We start from the raw sequence: 19,022 nt of genomic DNA on the forward strand, positions 1-19,022 counted from the left end.
CAGGACCGCGGCCCCGCCGTGCCGAGGGGGCCCGGCTCGGCTCCCTTCCCCCCCCCCCCCGTTTCCCCCCCTTTATTTTTTTTTCCCCCTCATCTCTCTTTTTTTCCCCCTATTTTTAAATTTTTTTCTTTATGCAAACGCCGGCCGAGGATTGTTGCACATGTAAGGAGATTTTTTTTTTTTCTTCCTCCCTTCCCCCCCCCCCACCCCACCCCCCCTCCTCTTCTCCTTCCTCCTCCTCCTCCTCCTCTTTTTCTTCTCACCACAGTGTTGCAAAAGCAAAGAGCAATAAAAAACCCGGCGGAAAGCGGCGGCGGGGCGGCGGGGCTGGCGGGGAGATCCCGGCGGATCCCGGCGCGCTCAGCCCGGCTGATTGGAAGAGCGAACGCAGCGCCATGGAGGCGGGGGAAAGCGCGATCGTCTCTGCGGGGACTGGAGCGCGTCCACGCCCGGGGCCAGCGCTGCAGAGCTGGCCGCCGTTCAACCGCCGCTCCCCCGCCCCGGCCCCGCCGAGCGAGCCCCGAGCCCCCGCCGCCCCCCAAAGCGGCGGCCCCGCCGGTACGTGCCCGCGCCGGGGGAGCCGCCGCCGCCGTGCCCCGCCGCGCCGCGCCGTGCCCGCCGCCCGGGCTCGCCATTCGCCGCCGCGCCGCTCCGCCGGCGGGGCTGGAGGAGGCGCTTTGTTCCTCCCCGGGCTCCCGCTGCCGCCGCCGCCACCGCCGCGCTCCGGGCTCGGTAAGGCGCTCCGCCGCCGCTCCGACGGGAACGGGGAGGGGGTCGCGCCCACCGGAGCGATTTTTTTTTTTTTTAGAGAGATAGATAGATAAATATAAAAGAGAGAATATATATTTTTTTTAAGAAAGGCTGGTTTCGCGTAGGCCCCGCGGGCAGGAAGCCGCCGCCGCCACCGCCGGGGCTCGCCCGCCTCGCCCGCCCGCGGGGGCACCGCGCTGGGGCTCGGGGCGGGGGGCAGCGCCCGGCTCGGCGGCCCCGGTGTGCCCCCCCCTTCTCTCCCTCCTTTTTCCCTTCCCTTCCCTCTCCTCCTCCTCGCTCCCTCCCTCCTTCCCGCTCGCCTTCCCTCCCTCCTCCCCGGTGCCGCAGCTGGATTTCGGGGGCAGGCTTCCAGCGCTGCCCGCTTGTTTTTCCCGAGCCCGGGTGAGTCCCGCGCCGCGGCGGGAGCTGGGCGCCGCGCTCCGCCGGTGCGTGCCGGGGCTCGGCCGACCCCCCCCGCGCTCCATCTCCCCTTATCCTCGCTGTATCCCCTCTTCATCCCTTTTTTCTCCTTATTTTCTTTTTATCTATATTTTTTTTTCCTCCCCCTCTTTTTTTTTTTTTTCCGCCTTTCACCCCCCTTCCCTTCCTTTCTTCCCTCCGGACCGGGAGCGGGGCTCCAGCCCCCCGCTGGGTGGGTGGGTGTTTGCGGGCTCGAGGAGGGGTCGCGGAGAGAAAAGAGGGGGGTAAGAAAGGGAGGAAAGGAAAGGAAAAGCGAGGAAGGGAAAAGCGAGGAGGGGGCGGCGGTGGGGAAGAGAGGGGGGGAGGATCGGGTAGGAGCCGCTCCCCGGGGGTCGGTGCGGGGAGGTCGCGCTGCCCTCGCCCGGCTCGCTGCAGCTGCCCGGCCGCCCCCAGCCGGGCATCCCCGCCCCCCCTTCCCCCTCCTCCTCCTCCTCCTCCTTCTCCTTCTCCTTCTTCCCCCAGCGGCTCCGGCGGCGGGGTTGGGGCTGCGGCGGCTCGGTTAGAGCTCCCCCCCACACCCCCCCCCCTCCAACCTCCTCCCTCCTTCTTCCACCACCACCACTACCACCACCACCACCACCTCCTCCTCCTCCTCCTCCCCCTCAGCAGCCCGGAGAGGTGGGTTTGTCTCGGCTTTATAACCGCGGGTGGAGGGGAAGGAGCGGCGGGCGGAGGCGGGCGCAGCCCGGCCATTGTGTGCCGCGGCGGAGAGCGGCCGGTAACGATGGGGGATGCGGGGGGGATGCGGTGAGGGGGGGATGAAGCAGCGCATCGCATCGCTCCGGGGGGCCGGGGGTGCGGAGAGGGGCCGGGGGAGCCGCTCCGCCTTCCCCCGGCCCCTCTCCGCACCCGCGGCCCCCCGAACTCGCCTTCCATTGTCTGCCCGGGTGTTGTTGGAGGGAAAGAAAAAAAAAAGGGGGGGGGGGCTCAGCTCGCTGGCGCCCGGGTGGGAACCGGGGGCGGGGGAGGCGCCGCCGGGGCCGCCCGCGCTCGGTCCCACCCGGTTCCTGCTGCCTGCTGGAGGAGGAGACTGGAGCTGGCCGGCGGCGCAGGGCATGTGCGGGCTCCCCGCCTCCGCCCGCCGGCCCGGCCCCTTCCTCCCCCGCCTCCTCCTCCTCCTCCTCCTCCTCCTCCTCCTCCCCCCCCCGGGCGCGGGATCCGGTCCCCCCCGCCTCCCCCGCGGGGGGATCCCGCGCCCCCTCCCCGCGCGCCCCCGGGGATCCCGGTGCGCGCGCACCGCCCCGCCCCGCCATGGTCCCGCGGATCCCTCCCCCTGTCGCGATCCCGCCTCTCCCGACACCCCCGCGCCTTCCCCCCGCCGTGATCCCCCGCTCCCCGCCCGGGGCGATCCCCGCTTTCACGCCGCCCGGGGGCTGGGCTTGATCCCACCCCGCGGCGATCGCTCCGCCGGCCCCGGGGGTGGTCCCCGATCGGCCCGGGGGTGGTCCCGACCCGCCCCGCCTGGGGGTTGATCCAAGCCTGGAGCGTTCCCCCATCCCCGCGGGTTCATCCCGCCCCGGTGATCGTGTCCCGCGCTGCTGGGGTCCGCACGCCCCTCGTCCCGCCCAGGTGATCCCCAGCCCCCCCCGGACCGGTTCCCTCCGGTGCTCCCCAGCCCCCCCCCGGACCGGTTCCCTCCGGTGCTCCCCAGCCCCCCCCGGACCGGTTCCCTCCGGTGCTCCCCAGCCCCCCCCGGACCGGTTCCCTCCGGTGCTCCCCAGCCCCCCCGGATCGGTTCCCTCCGGTGCTCCCAGGTTCGTCCCCCGAGGGGCTGCCCGGCCTGGCGGGGCCTGGCCCGGATCCCCTCCCGGCGGCTGCTCTCCGCCAGGGCCATCCCGGATCTGCCAGGCCCGGGGCTTCTGCCCGCCTGGGCCTCGCCTGCCCTCCCGGGCGATCCCCTCAGACCCAGGCCCGGTTCTGCCAGAGCCCCTGGGCCCCTCCCCACGGCCCCCCAAACGCGGGTTCCCCCCGGAGCCCCCCAGGCCCGGCCCCTCCCCAGGCCCGGGCCTGCTCCCCCCAGGCCTGTGGCCTGTCCCTCAGGGGATCCCCCTGAGGCCTCCAGCCCCACCTGCCCTCCAGGGACTCCCCACTGGAATCCCCAACGGGGATCCCCCCCGGGCTACCTTCCTGACAGCCCGCACCAAGTTTTGGGGTGTCCTCCCTAGGTTATCCTTCGCTGTGGAGACATAATGTCCTTCCTAGGGGGCCTGAGGGCATCCTTCCCCTGGAGCCCCTGCTGTTGAAATACCTTCCTCCAGCTTCTCCTTCCATGGGAGACTCCTGAATCCCCCCGAGGTCGTCAAATGCCCCCCCAGCTCCCTTGGATCTGGGGGACCCCTCTCTTCTCCAAGCATGTCCCCGCCTCTGGAGAGGATTGTGCTGGATCTGTGGTGGGCCTTCCTTTGAAACCCCCATTTTGCACTGGCAGGAAGGAATCCCCTCACAGGAGATCCCTTGGAGCCCTCTTGACTCAGATTCTCTTGATCCCAGGTTTTTGGATCCCACCCACTCCAGGGAGCCACCTTGAACTTGTCTCCTCTGGGATTTATTTGGATCCCTCTCAGATCCTACCCCCCACCCTGGGGACGAACCCCTGGACCCTTCTCCCCTGCCCACACACCCCTTTTCTCCTCCCCTGACCAGCATGGGCATCACATCACCATGAAGGATCCCCCCTCCTGGAGCTCTCCCCAGACCTCGAAGGGATGGGTGGGAGAGGGTATTCCTGCCCCTGTTCTCTCTCCGGGGAGTGGAGAGGATGGGCGGATGCCTGGATCGGTTTCCCGTTAGGAGCTGAGGCCCCCCATCATGGTGGGGATGCCTAGCAGGGTTCTCCCTTTCCTTGCAGAGCCGTGCGGGAGTGATTTCGGGAAGAGGGTGAGGAGGGACCCGGTGGGACCGTCCTGGGCACAGGCAGGTGGAGGATGAACGGCGAAGCCGAGTGCCCTGCAGACCTGGAAATGACAGCTCCCAAAAACCAAGGTGAGCCCCCGGCAGCCCCCCCAGCATGCCGGTGCTCCCGAGGAACACTGCTGGCACGCCTAAAAACGATAATAAATGAACCTCAGAGCGCCCCTTTTCTCGGAGGGATGGCAGAAGAGAAGGGATGGAGAGGGAGGAGGGAGGGAGGATCCGTGATCCCGGCTGCCAGCGGGTGGAGGCCGGGGGGAATCTGCCTCTCCGAGTTCTGATCCGCCGCGGGGAACACGCACACACGTGTACGAGCACACGGATCCATGCTCCGGGCCACCAGCAGCCCCTTGGCGCTGGGATGCTCCTCGGGAGCACTGGAATTCCGGGGGGATTGGGAAGGGGGGGCTGGCACAGAGGTGCTGCCCTGCCTGCTCACATCTGGGCTGCATTAAAAGCCGAGCCGTTACCTTGGGCCTCCGGCTTCCAGACCCCAGCATGACATCAGAGCTTCAACTTTCATTGGAAAAGGAAAACAAGGGAAAAAAGAGAGATGTTTATTTAGGGCAGCTCGCAGGGCTCTGCCACTCCACCCCTTAAAAACCCCCTGGGTCCCCCAAACCTCCGGACCTGCCAGGTCCCCTCGTGTTCCTCCTTCCCTGCTGCAGTCGGGGTTGTTGCCTCGAGCGAACCCGGCCGGAGCACGTGTCCTTCTCCGGGACTTTAGATGGATTTAATTACACCGGGGCAGCTTTCCTAATATAGACCCGGCCTGGCCGGTGCCAGGAGAGCCGGGATAAATCGGTCCCAGGGCACAGACAACCCCATTCATCCTGGTGGGTGAATGCTGCAATTCCAGCCTTTTTCAGCATGCCCCAGGTAGAGGGAGGGGGAACAGAGGGATGGCGAGCTGACTGTGGGGGTCCCTGTTGTCCCCACCCTGCTGCCAGTGAGGATTTTGGGACGTTTCCACTGTTTTTTTTACATAGTCCTTTGGGATGTGGTTATTCCGGCTGTCTGCCAGTGGGGGTTCACGCAGGGCCAAAGGTCTCTGTGTGTCTCTGCATTCAAAGAGGGAAACTGAGGCGCTGGACTTGATGGGGGCAGGTTTGGGGGGGTGTCTCATCTCCTCCATCCCCTCTGGATTTTTGTGGCTGTGCTGCTTTTGGTAATTCCTCCTGATTTTTGCAAGCGAAGTTGGCACCAGCTTCCCAGCCCTGTTCTGCCTCATTGGTCCTTGCCTGGGAGGCCTGGAAAGTGGATGGGGAAAACAGGAAGACAGAATTTGGGGCTGTGTTCTCCCTCCCCCAGCTCGGATCTCCCCCAGGTCTGTAGGGAATGGGAGTTCCCATCTCTTTTGCCTCTTCATGGTGTTTTGGGATGAAGCAATGAACATGGGGACACACCCCAAGCCACCAGGCCCTCACTTTCCAGGGGGGCTCTTTCTGTCTTCTCCCTCCATATGAATCCCTAATGAGGTCACTGTAGGGACCAGCTGGATCCCAAACTGTTCCTGCCTTGACCCCCAACCAGGCAGGTCCAGGAGGGGAAATGGGATGGGGTGGGGGGGTCACATCCTGGCTGTGCTCCCTTCACCAGCTCCCATATGTCCTTTAACATCCCTTGCATGGATTTGGGATTCCAGGGGAATTGTCCTTCCCCAGAGCCCTGCAAGGGCAGGAGGTGGAGGTGGTTTTCTTCGTGTTGAGTCTTGAGTGGAAGGAGAGCTGCAGCTGGAGAAATCTCTGCAGCTGGATATTTCTGGGAGCTCGGTTTCGTTCCTGGAGATGGAGGGAGATATGCTCCACTCAGATCCATGACAAGCCACACTGTCCCCATCTCTGGGGTGCTCCGTGTCCCGTGGGCAGCTCCGAATGCCTCAGCCTTCACCTGGCAGAGGTGTGAGGCAGGAATGCCTCGTGGTGGTGAGCCAGGCCTGCGCTGCGCTGCGGGAATCCCGGGTGCCCATCCCGGGGTGAGGCAGCCAGGGCTGCGTGGGCGGGTGGCTCCGGGCTCTGCTCCTCCTCCAGCCCATCCCCAGGGAATTTTCCTTCCGCTCCCAGGCCCTGCCGCATTCCCCAGGGCCACCCATGTTTGCAGAGCACCCCGGGCTGTGCTTCCCTGCTGGCTGGGAGCTCAGAGCAGGGAGAAATTCCCCTGGCAAGGAAGCAGCCCCAAGGTTGGGGCTGGCTGAGGCGTTCAGGGCTGGGATATCCTGCCTGCTGCCTGTCCTGGCCTCCAGGTTGCTCCAGGCTCTCCGGCCTTGCCACATGCCCATCCCACCATTCCAGTAGCGTGTTCCTATGGAAGCTGGGGATGCTCCTCCCAGCAGCTTGGGGGATATTGGGGTGACATGAACATCATCCTGCATGTCAGGGACCCCTCTGTGAGACAGGGGAGCTGTGCCAGGCTCTGTCCCCCCTCACTTTGTGGTCTGGGAGCTTTGACCTTGGCAGAGGTCACTGTGGAGCTGGGCCAAGGTGATTGCAAAGCTCTGCGAGGTGCAGGAAAAGCAACGCTGAGGCTTTCCAGTTGCTCTGGATACATGCACTTAGAAGCTGGGTTCCCTGCTTCCTGCTTGGCTGGAGAGCTCATTGCTCCCGTGTCACTGCAGGGGGGTAGGAAATAGCCCTCTGCTCCGGTGCAGCAGAGCCATCCCTTATCTGATGGCTTTCTGGGATGAGCAAGTCTCTCTGGTTTGCACCGAGTGGAATTTCTAGCTTTGCCCAGATTGCTTTGGCCCGTAGAAAGTTGCTCGAGGGTGATGGAAACAGCCACGTCCCTTTGATCTTTAATCTCGAGAGGCAGCACGTGGAGATTACGTGTCCTGGCGTGCGGTCCGGAGCGGCACGCCGGGAGCTGTAGTCCCGGTGTCCTGCCGGGAAGGGAGGGGAAGGGAAAGGGCTTCCTGCCCCTGGCTGATCCTGTTTCTCGCTGCTCAGACCGCTGGTCGCAGGAGGACATGCTGACCCTCCTGGAGTGCATGAAGAATAACCTGCCCTCCAACGACGGGAGCAAGTTCAAAACCACCGAGTCCCACCTGGACTGGGAAAAAGTGGCTTTCAAGGACTTCTCAGGGGAGATGTGCAAGATGAAGTGGATGGAGATCTCTAATGAGGTAATTGACACTGAATGGGCCTTCCTGGGTGTATTGTAGCACGGTCTGAGCGTCCTACTGACATTCCCAGGACTGCTGGAATTGTCCAAGTTGAGTGCCCAGAGCCCTCGGCCCTTGCTGGTGACAGCATTGTGACTGCCTCTGAGGGGCTAGCATCAGTCATTTTTGGGTGGCATTACAAAACCCAGTGGCTTTCTGCTGTGCTGGGGATCTCCCTGTCCCCTATTCAAGCTTTTGTCTCTTCATTTCCTGCACAGGTGAGGAAATTCCGGACCCTCACAGAGCTCATTATGGATGCTGAAGAGCACGTGAAGAATCCTTACAAAGGCAAAAAGCTCAAGGTATTGGGCAGGAATTAGGCTCAGTCCCTAAGGGGTGACCCCACACTTCCCCAGGATGCGGGCCTGTTGTCCCTGTGGCACCTCAGCTCCACGTGGCTCTGCCGTGGGAGCCCCTGCAGGCACCTCAGTGCCCTTAATCCTGGTGTCCGGCTGCCCAAGGCTCCGGAGGCCGCGGCGCTGGGCCCGGGCCAACTCCCGGGTACATTTAATATGGCTGGCTGTGCTGCTGGCAGCCTGCATCCAAGTTTAGCTCCAGAGGGGCCAGGAGCTGCCATCCTATTCCTGGCCTGCCGGGTGCTTGGGGCAGGGGATGGCCCTGGGGATGGTCCATCCCTGGGAGCTGGGTCCCATCCCGTCCTCCTGCCCTGTGCTGACAGCTCTGGATGGCTGGAGGCCGCTCCCAAGGTTCCCAGCCATGGGATACTGTAGTTCCTTGGGGAGCCAGGAGTTCCCAGCAGTTTCCCCCTCCTTGCCTGCTGTGTCTGGACCACCAGCAGGGCTGGATGGAGGCAGGCCCCCAGCACTGGGGAGCCATGGGTTTGGCTGTGCCCTGGTGGTGCTGCCAGCTCCATGCTCAGTGTCTTCCACTCTGCTGTCTCCCCAGAAACACCCTGACTTCCCCAAGAAGCCCCTGACTCCCTATTTCCGCTTCTTCATGGAGAAGCGAGCCAAATACGCCAAGCTTCACCCCGAAATGAGCAACCTGGATCTCACCAAGATCCTGTCCAAAAAATACAAGGAGCTTCCCGAGAAGAAAAAGGTATTTTGTGGAGGGGGGGGGGGTGGGGTCAGCAAGCTCCTTCCCACCATGTGCCTGCCTCTGTGTGCTGTGCCCTGCTCAGCTCTTCCAGTAAAACCAGCAGAGCTCAAGCTCTGCCTGGCAAGGGCTTAATCCAGCTCTCGATGGGAGAAGCCATGTGTTTGTTTAGTCCTGTCAGACCTGTAAGACTTCCTTGGCTTTTCCTGTCCCGGTTCCCAGGATGGGAACCCAGGATCCGTGGGGCGGAGGCCGGTTGGGTCTGTCCGTTGGTCCGTCTCTTCCCGACGGACCTGGGTGGTGGCTTTGCCCTTGGGTGGATCTGTGTTTGAAGGGGTTATGGCACACGCCCCGCTGTGCCGCCCTGTCCGGGCGAGGGACACGGGGACAGGCTCTGGGAGGTGCTGGGAGCAGACATCTGCCCACCTGGAGATGGCAGAGCCTGGGCAGGGCTTTGAGGGGGGCCCAGCTTTAACTCTGGGGTGTCCAGGAAAAGTCCAGGGCACAAAGTCCTGTTGTGCCCTTTCCCAGGGCTGCTGGGATAGAGAGGAGAGGTGCCCAGCTGCTGAGCCTCTGGCAGGCTGGAAACCCTCTGCAGCACCATTCCGTGGGCTGGGGAGCCCGTGAGTCCCTCCTGGGGTGGTGGGATGCCCAGCCAGGTCGATAGGGATGTATCTTCCTGCCTGTCCCCTGGTGCTGACGTCCCTCTCCACCTCTGCGGTGGCTTTGTGTCCCCAGATGAAATACATCCAGGACTTCCAGCGAGAGAAGCAGGAGTTTGAGAGGAACTTGGCGAGGTTCAGGTGAGCAGGCAGCTCCCCCCTCCATATTTCCCCAGGCCCCTCCAGGCAGATCCAGGTTCCCCTCTGTGTGTAGCTCATAGAGGAGGCCCTGATGGGCTTTTGGCTTGAAGAGAAGGGGGAATTCAACAAAAAGAGAGCAAAGAAAAGGTGTCTGAGAGCTACCCTCCAGCTGGGAGACTGGATGAGGGGGAGAGCAGAGGACCAGCCATGCTCTGGGTCTGCGAGGTGGGGACAGGAGCCCTGCCACCAGCACTGATAAGAGCTGAAGTGTCCCCCAGTCACTCCAGACCTTCCCCTTGGATTGCTGTGATCCAGGTGGATCCTGGCGTTCCCAATGACCTGCTGCTGCTTTGGCTTGCAGCTGAGCGCAGGGGTGGCTGTAGCCATTGCTCCCCAAGGAGGGACAAACTTACATCTCTTCTAAAACCCTCCTGCTCTTTTTGGGGACCCCCCAGTAGCTGAGCCCGTGGAGGCTCTGCTCTGCAGTGACAGTCCCTTAGCAGGCAGGTTTAGGGGTTCTCTCCTTGCCACTGCCACCTCCCTGACACTCTCCCTTCCCCACCTCCCCGCCGCTGAAGGGAAGACCACCCGGATCTCATCCAGAACGCCAAGAAATCCGACGTCCCCGAAAAGCCCAAGACCCCCCAGCAGCTGTGGTACAACCACGAGAAGAAGATCTACTTGAAAGTGCGTCCAGATGTGAGTACGGTGGGTGGGAGTGAGTGCGAGTGTGAGTGCTGGGGGTCCTGGACCCCGCTGCTGGGGCAGGAGGGGGAAGGGAGAGAAGCATTTCAGGGGGTCGGGATGGAGGACACCGCTAGGAGCTCCCGGAGCCTGGACCCAGGTAAGGAGGGGCTCTGCACACCTGGAAGAGGCTCAGGGATCCAGACCCCACTTTTTGCCAGGAAGGGGTGACCACAGCCTGAGTCAGGGCAGGAAAGGATTCCAGCACAGACATCCACCTCTGGCCATGCCCCTCACTCCCACACACCCCCATGGCTCCCAGCCACCCCATGCCGGGTGCCGTCAGGCCCCACCAGGCAACGCCATTTTTTTGCCATTTTTTTATATTTTTTCATCCCTCTCTTTTTTTTTTGGATTTTACCCCTCTGCCCTCACCTCTGGCTTTGGGTTTTCAGGCCACCACGAAGGAGGTGAAAGAGTCGCTGGGCAAGCAGTGGTCTCAACTCTCGGATAAAAAGAGGCTGAAATGGATTCATAAGGCCCTGGAACAGCGGAAGGAGTACGAGGTAGGGAGCAGCCTCACCCGGTCCCCTCCACACTGGTCCCAACGTTCACTCCGAGCCGCTCTGCGTCCCAGCCCTGCGTGGCCTCTCCCGATAGGCAGCGTGGGGGTTCAGGCAGGTCCTGGCAGGTCCCTAGTGAGTCTGAGCCCTGCCTCTCCAGCCGTGTGCAGGGCAGGCAGCAGCGTCCCCAGGCACAGGATTAGGGCGATGGTTGGCTTCTCTCTCCTCCTCCTCCGGCCCGGCAGGCGGGGGTGGCAGCCCCTCTGACCGCTCTCCGTTCCCACAGGAGATCATGCGGGATTACATCCAGAAGCACCCGGAGCTGAACATCAGCGAGGAGGGAATCACCCGCTCCACCCTCACCAAGGCCGAGCGGCAGCTCAAGGACAAGTTTGACGGACGACCCACGAAGCCGCCCCCGTGAGTCCTGTCCCTCCTGGAGTGTGGCTGCTGGGTCTTGCCAGCGAGGAAACTGGACTCTGCTGGGCTTGGGAAGCCCAGACAACTTCTGGGATCGCAGAGGGGTTAGATGGGATCTATAGGAACAATTTCTTCACGGTCAAGCCTGGGAACGGGCTGCCCAGGGCAGTGGTGGAGTCACCATCCCTGGAAGTGTTCAAAAAGTGTGGATGTGGCACTTGAGGACATGGTTTAGTGGTGGGCTTGGCAGTGTTAGTTCATGGTTGGACTAATGATATTAGAGGGCTTTTCCAGACTTAAAGATTACATGATTCTGTGATGATTCCTTTAAACCAGTCCTTAAGTCTACATCAAATACACAACCTGGGGAGAATCTGAGTGAGGTTTACAGTGATACTCTGGCTTTTAGGGGGTGATCCAGCACCCCGCTGCCCTAAAACACAGGCACTTCTCTTCCTTGCTTGGTGCAACCTAGCTGGGGGATTTTGGGGAGGCTTTTTTGCTCCAAGCCAGCTGCACAGGGACAAGTTTTCCCTAACGCTGGGTCCCTCTGTGGGTTTTTCAGGAATAGCTACTCCCTGTACTGTGCAGAGCTGATGGCCAACATGAAAGACGTGCCCAGCACGGAGCGGATGGTGCTGTGCAGCCAGCAGTGGAAGCTGCTCTCCCAGAAGGAAAAGGACGCCTACCACAAAAAGTGTGACCAGGTGAGGGCTGAGGATGGACAGGTAGGGGAAGAGGAAGGGCACCAGTGCTGTGGGAAAGTAACAGTGGGATGGGAGAGTCTGGGCTAGAAACATCCCTGGGAACAAAGCCTTTCCTCGGTCCCTGTGCTAGCCTGCATCACCGATTCTCCCTGAGGTCCTCGCTCACCTCCCTTGATCCTTCCTGTCTCCTGTGGGACCAACAGATGGTCCAGGTGGAGGGTGCTGTTGCCAAGGGATAGAGGCTGGGTCAGGGGTGGAGTAGGGATCTCTGTGTAACCACATGTCTCCGTCTCCTTCCAGAAAAAGAAAGATTACGAGATCGAGCTGCTCCGCTTCCTAGAGGTGAGTGAGGAGGGGGTGCTCGGCCATTGGGTGCTGGAGATCCCAAATCCGGGAATGGGCTACTCTGCCCAGGGGCTGGGATGACTTAAATGGGGAGCTGCCCTCTCTGCTCCCCCAAAACATGTCTGGGCCCAGCTGTGGGTGCCGTGCAGGTGGTTGCACGTAGCCTTGACCTTCCATCTGTCCTAATGCCTGTCCCAGTGTTCTCCAGCTGGGAGGGAAGTGGGGTGAGCAGAGGCCTGGAGCTGGAGAGAAGGGTGTTCAGAGGCTGTGGCTGTGCAGCCTCTCACTTCCTTCCCTCGCCGGGGCGTGGGCGGGGGAGCCGCTCCGAGGCCGCCCCAGCACCGTCCTGTCCCCGGGCGGATGTGACGCGGCCCCGGCTGCGGCTGCAGGGCCACGGGCTGGAAAACCCAGGGCTGGAAAACCCAGGGGTGTGCCCAGACCCAGGCACCTGCCCACCCGCTCTCACAGAGAAACGGCTGAGCTGGGGAGGGGACAGAGCTGGGGGAGAGGGACACTGCCCAGATACGGGGTGACAGCGTGGGGACCCCCAGTCTGTACATGTGCACTTCCAGATGGCGGTCCTGACTGGGACAGGATGTGGATCAGGACGCCCAAGTGCATTAATTCCCCTTCCCCAGGGTCCCTATTCCCCCATCGCCTCAAAGCCTCGTTAGCACCGGGCTGTCTAACGATGTTTCTCCTCCTGTGCCACCCAGAGCCTGCCTGAGGAGGAGCAGCAGCGGGTGCTGGGCGAGGAGAAGATGTTGGGCAGCAACCGGAAAGGGGCGACGAGTCCTGCATCCAAAAAGTCCTCACCAGAGACCGGCAAGGTGGGAGCAGCCCCGGGAGGGATGGGGCAGCACCTGCCAGAGCCGTGGCATAGGGTTGTGCTTTTCAAGGGGCTTTGAGGGCTCTGGTCCCTGCATGGGCTCGCCGCCCTGACAGCCCCATGTGCCCCCAGGCCAGCTCAGAGAAGCCCAAGCGGCCCATCTCAGCCATGTTCATCTTCTCGGAGGAGAAGCGGAAGCAGCTGCAGGAGGAGCGGCCGGAGCTGTCGGAGAGCGAGCTGACCCGGCTCCTGGCCCGCATGTGGAACGACCTCTCCGAGAAGAAGAAGGTTGGTACCATCCCTGTGTTCCTGCTCCATCCCGGGCAGTGCGGGGCGTGCTCCTGTCCTTGTCCTGCACCACGGGGCACAAACGGCCCCTGGAGTGTCACAGTGACCTGTCACACAGCTGCCAATGTCAGCGCTGGCTGTACCTCTCCCTCTCAGCACTGGGGATCAAATCCCACCAGATAAAGAAACCTCAGGGAGCCCTTGAGCCTCAATTTTAAGGCTTTGGTGGTTTTCCTGATGAGGGGAGTCCCGAGATGGGGTTGGGGGCTGGCAGGGCTGCTGTGGGACAGTGCTGGGGGAGCTCCAGTGTCCCCTGTGCCCCCTCACCCCGTGCCCCCTGCCCAGGCCAAGTACAAGGCGCGGGAGGCGGCGATGAAGGCGCAGTCAGAGAAGAAGCACGGCTCAGATAAAGAGGAGCGTGGCAAGCTGCCTGAATCTCCCAAAACTGCTGAGGAGATCTGGCAACAGAGCGTCATTGGGGACTACCTGGCTCGTTTCAAGGTGAAGAGCGGGCTGGGAAAAGGGCTGGAGGTGGGATCATCCCTCCCACCAGCAGGAATTCCCTGGAATTTCTCTCTGGCTGTCACACCTGGGTTTGGGCTGGGAGCATGGGGAGGATGGGGGTCATGGGGAGAGCAGTGCCCCAGCAGCAGCACCCCAATGTCCCAGGGGTTTTGGGTGCACCTGGTGGATCGTGGCGGCTCTGTCCCACAGAACGACCGGGGCAAAGCGCTGAAGGCCATGGAGGCCACTTGGAACAACATGGAGAAGAAAGAGAAGCTGATGTGGATCAAGAAGGCGGCGGAGGATCAGAAGCGATACGAGGTGGGTCTCTGCCCCGTCCTGCCCCTCGCCGTGTCCCGTAGCCAGCGCTGCCCCTCTCCCTGACCCTCTGTCTCTCCTGTGGCTCAGAGGGAGCTGAGCGAGATGCGGGCCCCTCCGTGCTCCACCAACTCCACCAAGAAAATGAAATTCCAGGGCGAGCCGAAGAAACCCCCAATGTGAGTACCTGGGGTGTGAAAAACTGGGTCTGGCTGTGCTGCTGGGAAGGGCCTGGAGCAAGAGGAGGGAGGGTGGGCTGGAGCCTGGTGTGGCTGGGTGAGGGTTCTGCACACCTGGGTTGTGTGTGCCCGCTGTCCCAGCCCGGTCCCTGCGCTCTCCCTGTGCAGGAACGGTTACCAGAAGTTCTCCCAGGAGCTCCTGTCCAACGGGGAGCTGAACCACCTCCCGCTGAAGGAGCGGATGGTGGAGATCGGCAGCCGCTGGCAGCGCATCTCCCAGGGCCAGAAGGACCACTACAAAAAACTGGCAGAGGAGCAGCAGAAGCAGTACAAGGTGCACCTCGACATCTGGCTCAAGGTGGGTGCTGGGTCCTGATGCCTGCTGGGATCCCTTGGTTTTGGGGATGATGTTTGGCATGGTTCTCTGTTCCCACCCCTCCTCCGGAAACCACCACCTCCCATTTTTTGGCACTTTGTAACTTAAAAGGATAAAAGTTACATACTTTTATCGTGAGGAGGCTGTGCCCTGTGCTGGAGCCCCTCCCCACTCCATCCCCCATTCTGTTCCTGCCCTCCCATCCCTGACTGTGTCCCTGTCCCCACAGAGCCTCTCACCCCAGGAGCGGGCTGCCTACAAGGAGCACATTTCCAACGTGAGTATCCCCATGGCACTGCTGCGCTGGGATCCCGAGCTTGGCAGTGGGGTGGGGTTACTGGGGCCTTGGGGCTGGGCAGGGTCAGTCCTGGGCAAGGTCTGGATGTGCCACACCCCAGAGAGCCCCTCCAGTGGGGATTTGTCCCCATGGCAGCTCAGCAGTGGGATTTCCTCTGGGCTGGGCACCGGGAAGGAGCTGAACTTGAGCTCTGAAAGGCTTTGCTTTGTGCCCACAGAAACGCAAGAGCATAGGGAAGATCCGGGGTCCCAACCCCAAGATGAAGCCAACGATGCAGTCCAAGTCGGTGAGTCGCAGCAGCCCCGTGGGGCCACCCAGGCCCCCTCCCTGGGGAGCGTGTCGAGGGGACCCACACCCCTTGTTTGAGCCATCCTTGGTGCTTCCAGCTCCCTGCCCGGTCCTCGAGACCATAAACCTTCCCCAAATCCCTGCTCAGAACCCGTCCAGGTGGGATTTTGGCCCCGGTAGCTGCTCGGGGACCCTTTCTGGTGCAGTTCCCAGTATAAATGGGGAAAGGCTCCCAGCGAGGTGTGGGGTGGGGAATCTCCTGCTGTGCTCCGTGGCTGCAGGAACCCAAAGGGGATTGTCAGGGATGGGCTGGGAGCTGCACCCATGGGTGTGGAGCTCCAGGGACTCACCGAGCCCCTCCCGTCCTGCAGGAGTCAGAGGACGACGACGAGGAGGAAGAGGAGGAGGAAGATGACGATGAAGATGAGGATGATGATGATGACAACGGCGACTCATCAGAGGAAGGCGGCGACTCTTCGGAGTCCAGCAGCGAGGAGGAGAGCGAGGACGGGGACGAGGTGAGGCCGTGGCACAGGGAGGGCACAGGGCCCCCCTCACCCTCCCCCGGGGCTGGGGGGCACCTGCAGCCGGGCTCAGATAGATCCGTGGCGGAGGAGCCCCCCGGGAAGCAGGGGGACACGGGGAGAAGGAGGGGAGCAGGAGCCCCGGTGTTCCCGGGGCGGGCACGAGGAGCAGCCGCGGGGCGTAGTCAGGAGCAGCCTCGGGACGTAGAGGTGCGGGGGGATGTGCAGAGCCCCCAGTGAGCAGAGAAAAATCTCCTGTCTTTTTCCTGGTGGAGATACTGAGTCTGGTCTCGGCTCCGTTTGCGCCAGTGTGAATGCCGAGTAAGTCACCAGAGTCAAAGCTTTACACCGGTGCAACTGAAATCAGACTATGCTGGATGGCGCTGGGGCCAGAAACCGTGTCCGTGCCTTGTGCTCGCCACCGGACAGGTGAGGTGTTTCCACCCCCTCGCTGGTCTCAGCTCACGCCTCTTCCTTCCCTGGCTTCAGAGGGGGGAAACTGAGGCACGAGGCGGGTCGGGCAGCCTCCCTCGGATCGTGTAGCGAGGCAGTGGCAGAGGTGAGGGCAGGACCCCGCGCGCTGCTCCGGCACCTCCCGAGCTCAGCCCTCACTGTGCCCTTCCTCCTCCAGCCCCAGACCCCGGGGGCAGCGATGGGAGGGCCTGGGGGGCCACACCTGCGGGGAGGGTGAGCAGGGGACAAGGAGCACATGGACTAACCCTGCCCTGACCTCCCCCTCCTCTCTGCCACCCCCTCCCAGAACGACGAGGATGATGAGGATGAGGATGATGAGGATGAGGATGACAACGACTCAGAGGGCAGCAGCAGTTCCTCCTCCTCCTCGGGGGACTCCTCCGACTCCGACTCCAACTGATCGGCCAAGCTCTTTGTAACGTCGTTTGGTTTCTCGGTTTTGGTCCCAAATCCCCGCTGCAGCCCCTCAAAATCCTTCCTCCTCTTCCTCCTGCCCCCCCGTGGGACCCCCGGAGCGGGGGCCGGGGGGGACCCCTCCGCCGAGCTCACACTACGGAGCGGGATCAGGGGCTGCTTCCCCCAGGCTGGGGGGCGAGGAGAGAGCCCCCCACCCCTGCCCCCCGCTTTACTCCTGAGGGGAAGCGATTTTTTTTTGGAATTTCATTCTTTCCAGGGGGTGTCTCTCCATCCCTACCCCTATAACCCCCTCGCTACCAGCTCTGGACTTTCTAGAAAGAGAAGAAAAACACACAGGAAGAAAACAAAAAAAACAACAACACCCCCACACACCTTTTTTTTTATCAAAAAACCCAGAAATGGGAAGAAAATGCCCTGGCCATGCAGCCCCTCCGGCAGCGGGCGCGGAGCACGAGCCGAGGGGCTCAGGACTCAGCCGATGGGACAATGCCTCCCTGCGACCCCCCAGCCCTCCTCGCACCCCCAGCATCTCGGGGGTCCTCCCCACCCCCAAAACCCTTGTACAGTCTGGAAGCTGCCCTGGGATCTCCACATCCACGGCACTTGGGAGCGCCCCGCGTGTCCCGGTGGGGTGGGAGCGGCGTGGGGGGTGTGGGTGTGTGTGCGAGCGTGCGAGCGTGGGGGGACACCGAGTGGTGTGGGGGGGCACCGGGGCCGCCCCCGCCCCGGGACCGGCGGCTCAGCGTGACCAAGGGGGGCGCGGGGTCCCCCCCGCTCTGTTGTCGGTGGTTGTTGTGCCGTTGTATTTTATTTTATTTTTTTTTTCGGGTTTTTTTTTTCCCTTTTTATAAAACAAGAAAGATACATCTTTTTTTATTTTTCATTTCCCCCTCCCCGTTTCTCCCCCTACCCCTTTTCCTTGCCCTCCATCCCCCACCCCCACATGTTCCTCTCTCTCTCTGGTGAAGCTGCTCCTCTCCCTTCCTTGCAAATCCTGGGCGGGGGACCAGAGCCCCCCTTGCCTCAGTTTACCCCAGTTAACGCCAGTTCATGTCCCCTCCGGGGGGCCTCACCACCCCCCAGGCCATGCTGTAAATTTTGGTGTGGTTTGGGTTTATTTTGGGGGGTCGATGCCCCCTTCCCAGGAGGGGCTGGGGCCGCGGGGACCGGGGTGGGTGCATGGGGGGGCCTGGCAGGGCCCCCCCTTTTTTTAAGCAGACACAAGCACCAGCAATCCCACGGCACCTCCCTGCAGGGTTCTGTCCCCCCACCCCGTGCCACCCCCAAAAACCCACCCAGTGTCATTGGGGACCCCCAGTCTAACTGGGGCGCTCAAGATCTGTTCCTTCTGCCCCCCGCATCCTGTCCCTGGAGAGGAGCTGGGCTGGGGGACAGGATTTGGGGAGCCCCAGAGAAGGGGATGGGGAGCCTGGGGGGTTTTCTCTCGTTTTTCTCTTCACCCAAATCTCCGCAGAGCTGGGGGGCCGGGGGGGCCATGCTGCAGATTTCGGGTTTTGAGGGGTCCCTGCCCCCCAGCTCTGTGATGCCCCCCAGGTTTGCTGCTCTCAGCACCCCAAATCCAGCCCCCCAAAAAGACACTGGGGACCCCCTCCGTGCTGAGGGGAAGGTGGGGACAGCACCCCTTGGCCTTGCCCCAGTTTGGGCTGAAAAAACACCATTTTGGGCAAACTGCCCCCAGCCGTGGGGGGAAGGGGTGAACCCGGGTGCTCCCGCACGGACAATCCCCCCGTGTCCCCCCGGGACCGGGGCCCCAAAGAGAACCCAGATGGTGCCCCCGCCCCAAATGTCCATCTGTCCGTCCCTCTGATTCCCCCTCCCACTTACCCCAATCCATTTGGGATTTTCCTTTCATTTTCATCCCAATTTTTAATCGCCGCCCCTCCCAAAATCCCCTAAGGGGAACTCCCCCCATCCCTTTTTTCTGCTGAATGTACCCAGCACTGTCGTGTTTTAGTGGATGTGTTTTTAGTACAAAAAAAAAGACAAAAAAAAAATCAAACCCCACCTTTTTTTCCCCCCACCTTTTTTTTTCTGTTAAAAAAAAGGTAAAAAAAAATGAAATAATAAAAAAGAAAAATTCTTACAGCGCCGACAACTGGGGAGGGGGTGGGAAAGACGTTTGCGCTGCAAGAGAATTCCTGAGTGCATTTTGGCACTGCCACAAAATCCCGGGATCCTTTAGATGGAAGTTCTTGTGAATTATGTTAAAAAAAAAAAGGCAAAAAAACACCAAAAAAAAAAAAAGGTTAAAAAAAAAAATCATCTTTTTTTTTCTAATATTTAAAGAGTGTTTTTGTAGGTTTAAAAAAAAGACAAAAAAAAAAGATAAAAAAAAAGAAAAATAATAATAATCCCGACTCTGAATTTGTACGGCTGAGCGGGACGCAGGGGTCGTGTCCCTGGTATCCCGGTTTGCTTGGGGTTTCGGTTCTTTTTGTTTTGTTTTGTTTACTTTTGAGTTTTTTGGGGTTTTTTGTTTTTCCTTTTTTTTCTCTTTTTTTTTTTTTGTATAATAAAGTGAAAAATAATGTTTCTGTTCTCATGTCATTACTATAAAAAAATAAAACTTTAGGGAAAAAAACAAAAAAGGACAAGTGTGAGGAGTGTTTTTCCTCCTTCCCGTGGGAG

The 19,022-nt window shown here is 61.3% G+C and overlaps 1 protein-coding gene across 8 annotated transcripts; it reads left to right on the plus strand.

The window, feature by feature from the left end:
- UBTF (upstream binding transcription factor) lies at positions 1-18,924 on the plus strand. 8 transcript variants are annotated; one of them, XM_030256028.4, is made up of 22 exons: positions 570-732; positions 4,079-4,212; positions 7,083-7,258; positions 7,516-7,599; positions 8,204-8,359; positions 9,095-9,159; positions 9,738-9,858; positions 10,299-10,409; positions 10,693-10,826; positions 11,392-11,533; positions 11,834-11,875; positions 12,595-12,708; positions 12,840-12,995; positions 13,341-13,496; positions 13,710-13,820; positions 13,908-13,996; positions 14,165-14,354; positions 14,602-14,649; positions 14,888-14,956; positions 15,330-15,476; positions 15,792-15,911; positions 16,243-18,924. In XM_030256028.4, exons 2-22 carry the CDS (start codon positions 4,155-4,157, stop codon positions 16,354-16,356), a joined length of 2,403 nt encoding a protein of 800 aa, XP_030111888.1. In that variant the 5' UTR covers positions 570-732; positions 4,079-4,154; the 3' UTR covers positions 16,357-18,924. The 8 variants fall into 8 exon arrangements, with proteins under 8 accessions (XP_072775269.1, XP_072775270.1, XP_030111888.1 ...); XM_072919169.1 differs by lacking the exons at positions 570-732; positions 14,602-14,649; positions 14,888-14,956; ... (1 more) ...; positions 15,792-15,911; positions 16,243-18,924 and adding exons at positions 23-162; positions 269-558 and having other exon boundaries at positions 9,738-9,867; positions 14,165-14,387; XM_072919168.1 differs by lacking the exons at positions 570-732; positions 14,602-14,649; positions 14,888-14,956; ... (1 more) ...; positions 15,792-15,911; positions 16,243-18,924 and adding an exon at positions 1-162 and having other exon boundaries at positions 9,738-9,867; positions 14,165-14,387.
- The last annotated feature ends 98 nt before the right edge of the window (positions 18,925-19,022 follow it).

The sequence above is a fragment of the Taeniopygia guttata genome, chromosome 27, assembly GCF_048771995.1.
Source record: "Taeniopygia guttata chromosome 27, bTaeGut7.mat, whole genome shotgun sequence".
In the NCBI taxonomy this organism is placed as follows: Eukaryota; Metazoa; Chordata; class Aves; order Passeriformes; family Estrildidae; genus Taeniopygia; species Taeniopygia guttata.

Bases quoted from the DNA above. Each gene is read 5' to 3' on its own strand.
- UBTF (XM_030256028.4), top strand. From the start codon at position 4,155: ATGAACGGCGAAGCCGAGTGCCCTGCAGACCTGGAAATGACAGCTCCC. The intron at 7,259-7,515 runs GTAATTGACACT...TTTCCTGCACAG, and splicing joins GGATGGAGATCTCTAATGAG to GTGAGGAAATTCCGGACCCT. The intron at 14,957-15,329 runs GTGAGTCGCAGC...CCCGTCCTGCAG, and splicing joins CAACGATGCAGTCCAAGTCG to GAGTCAGAGGACGACGACGA.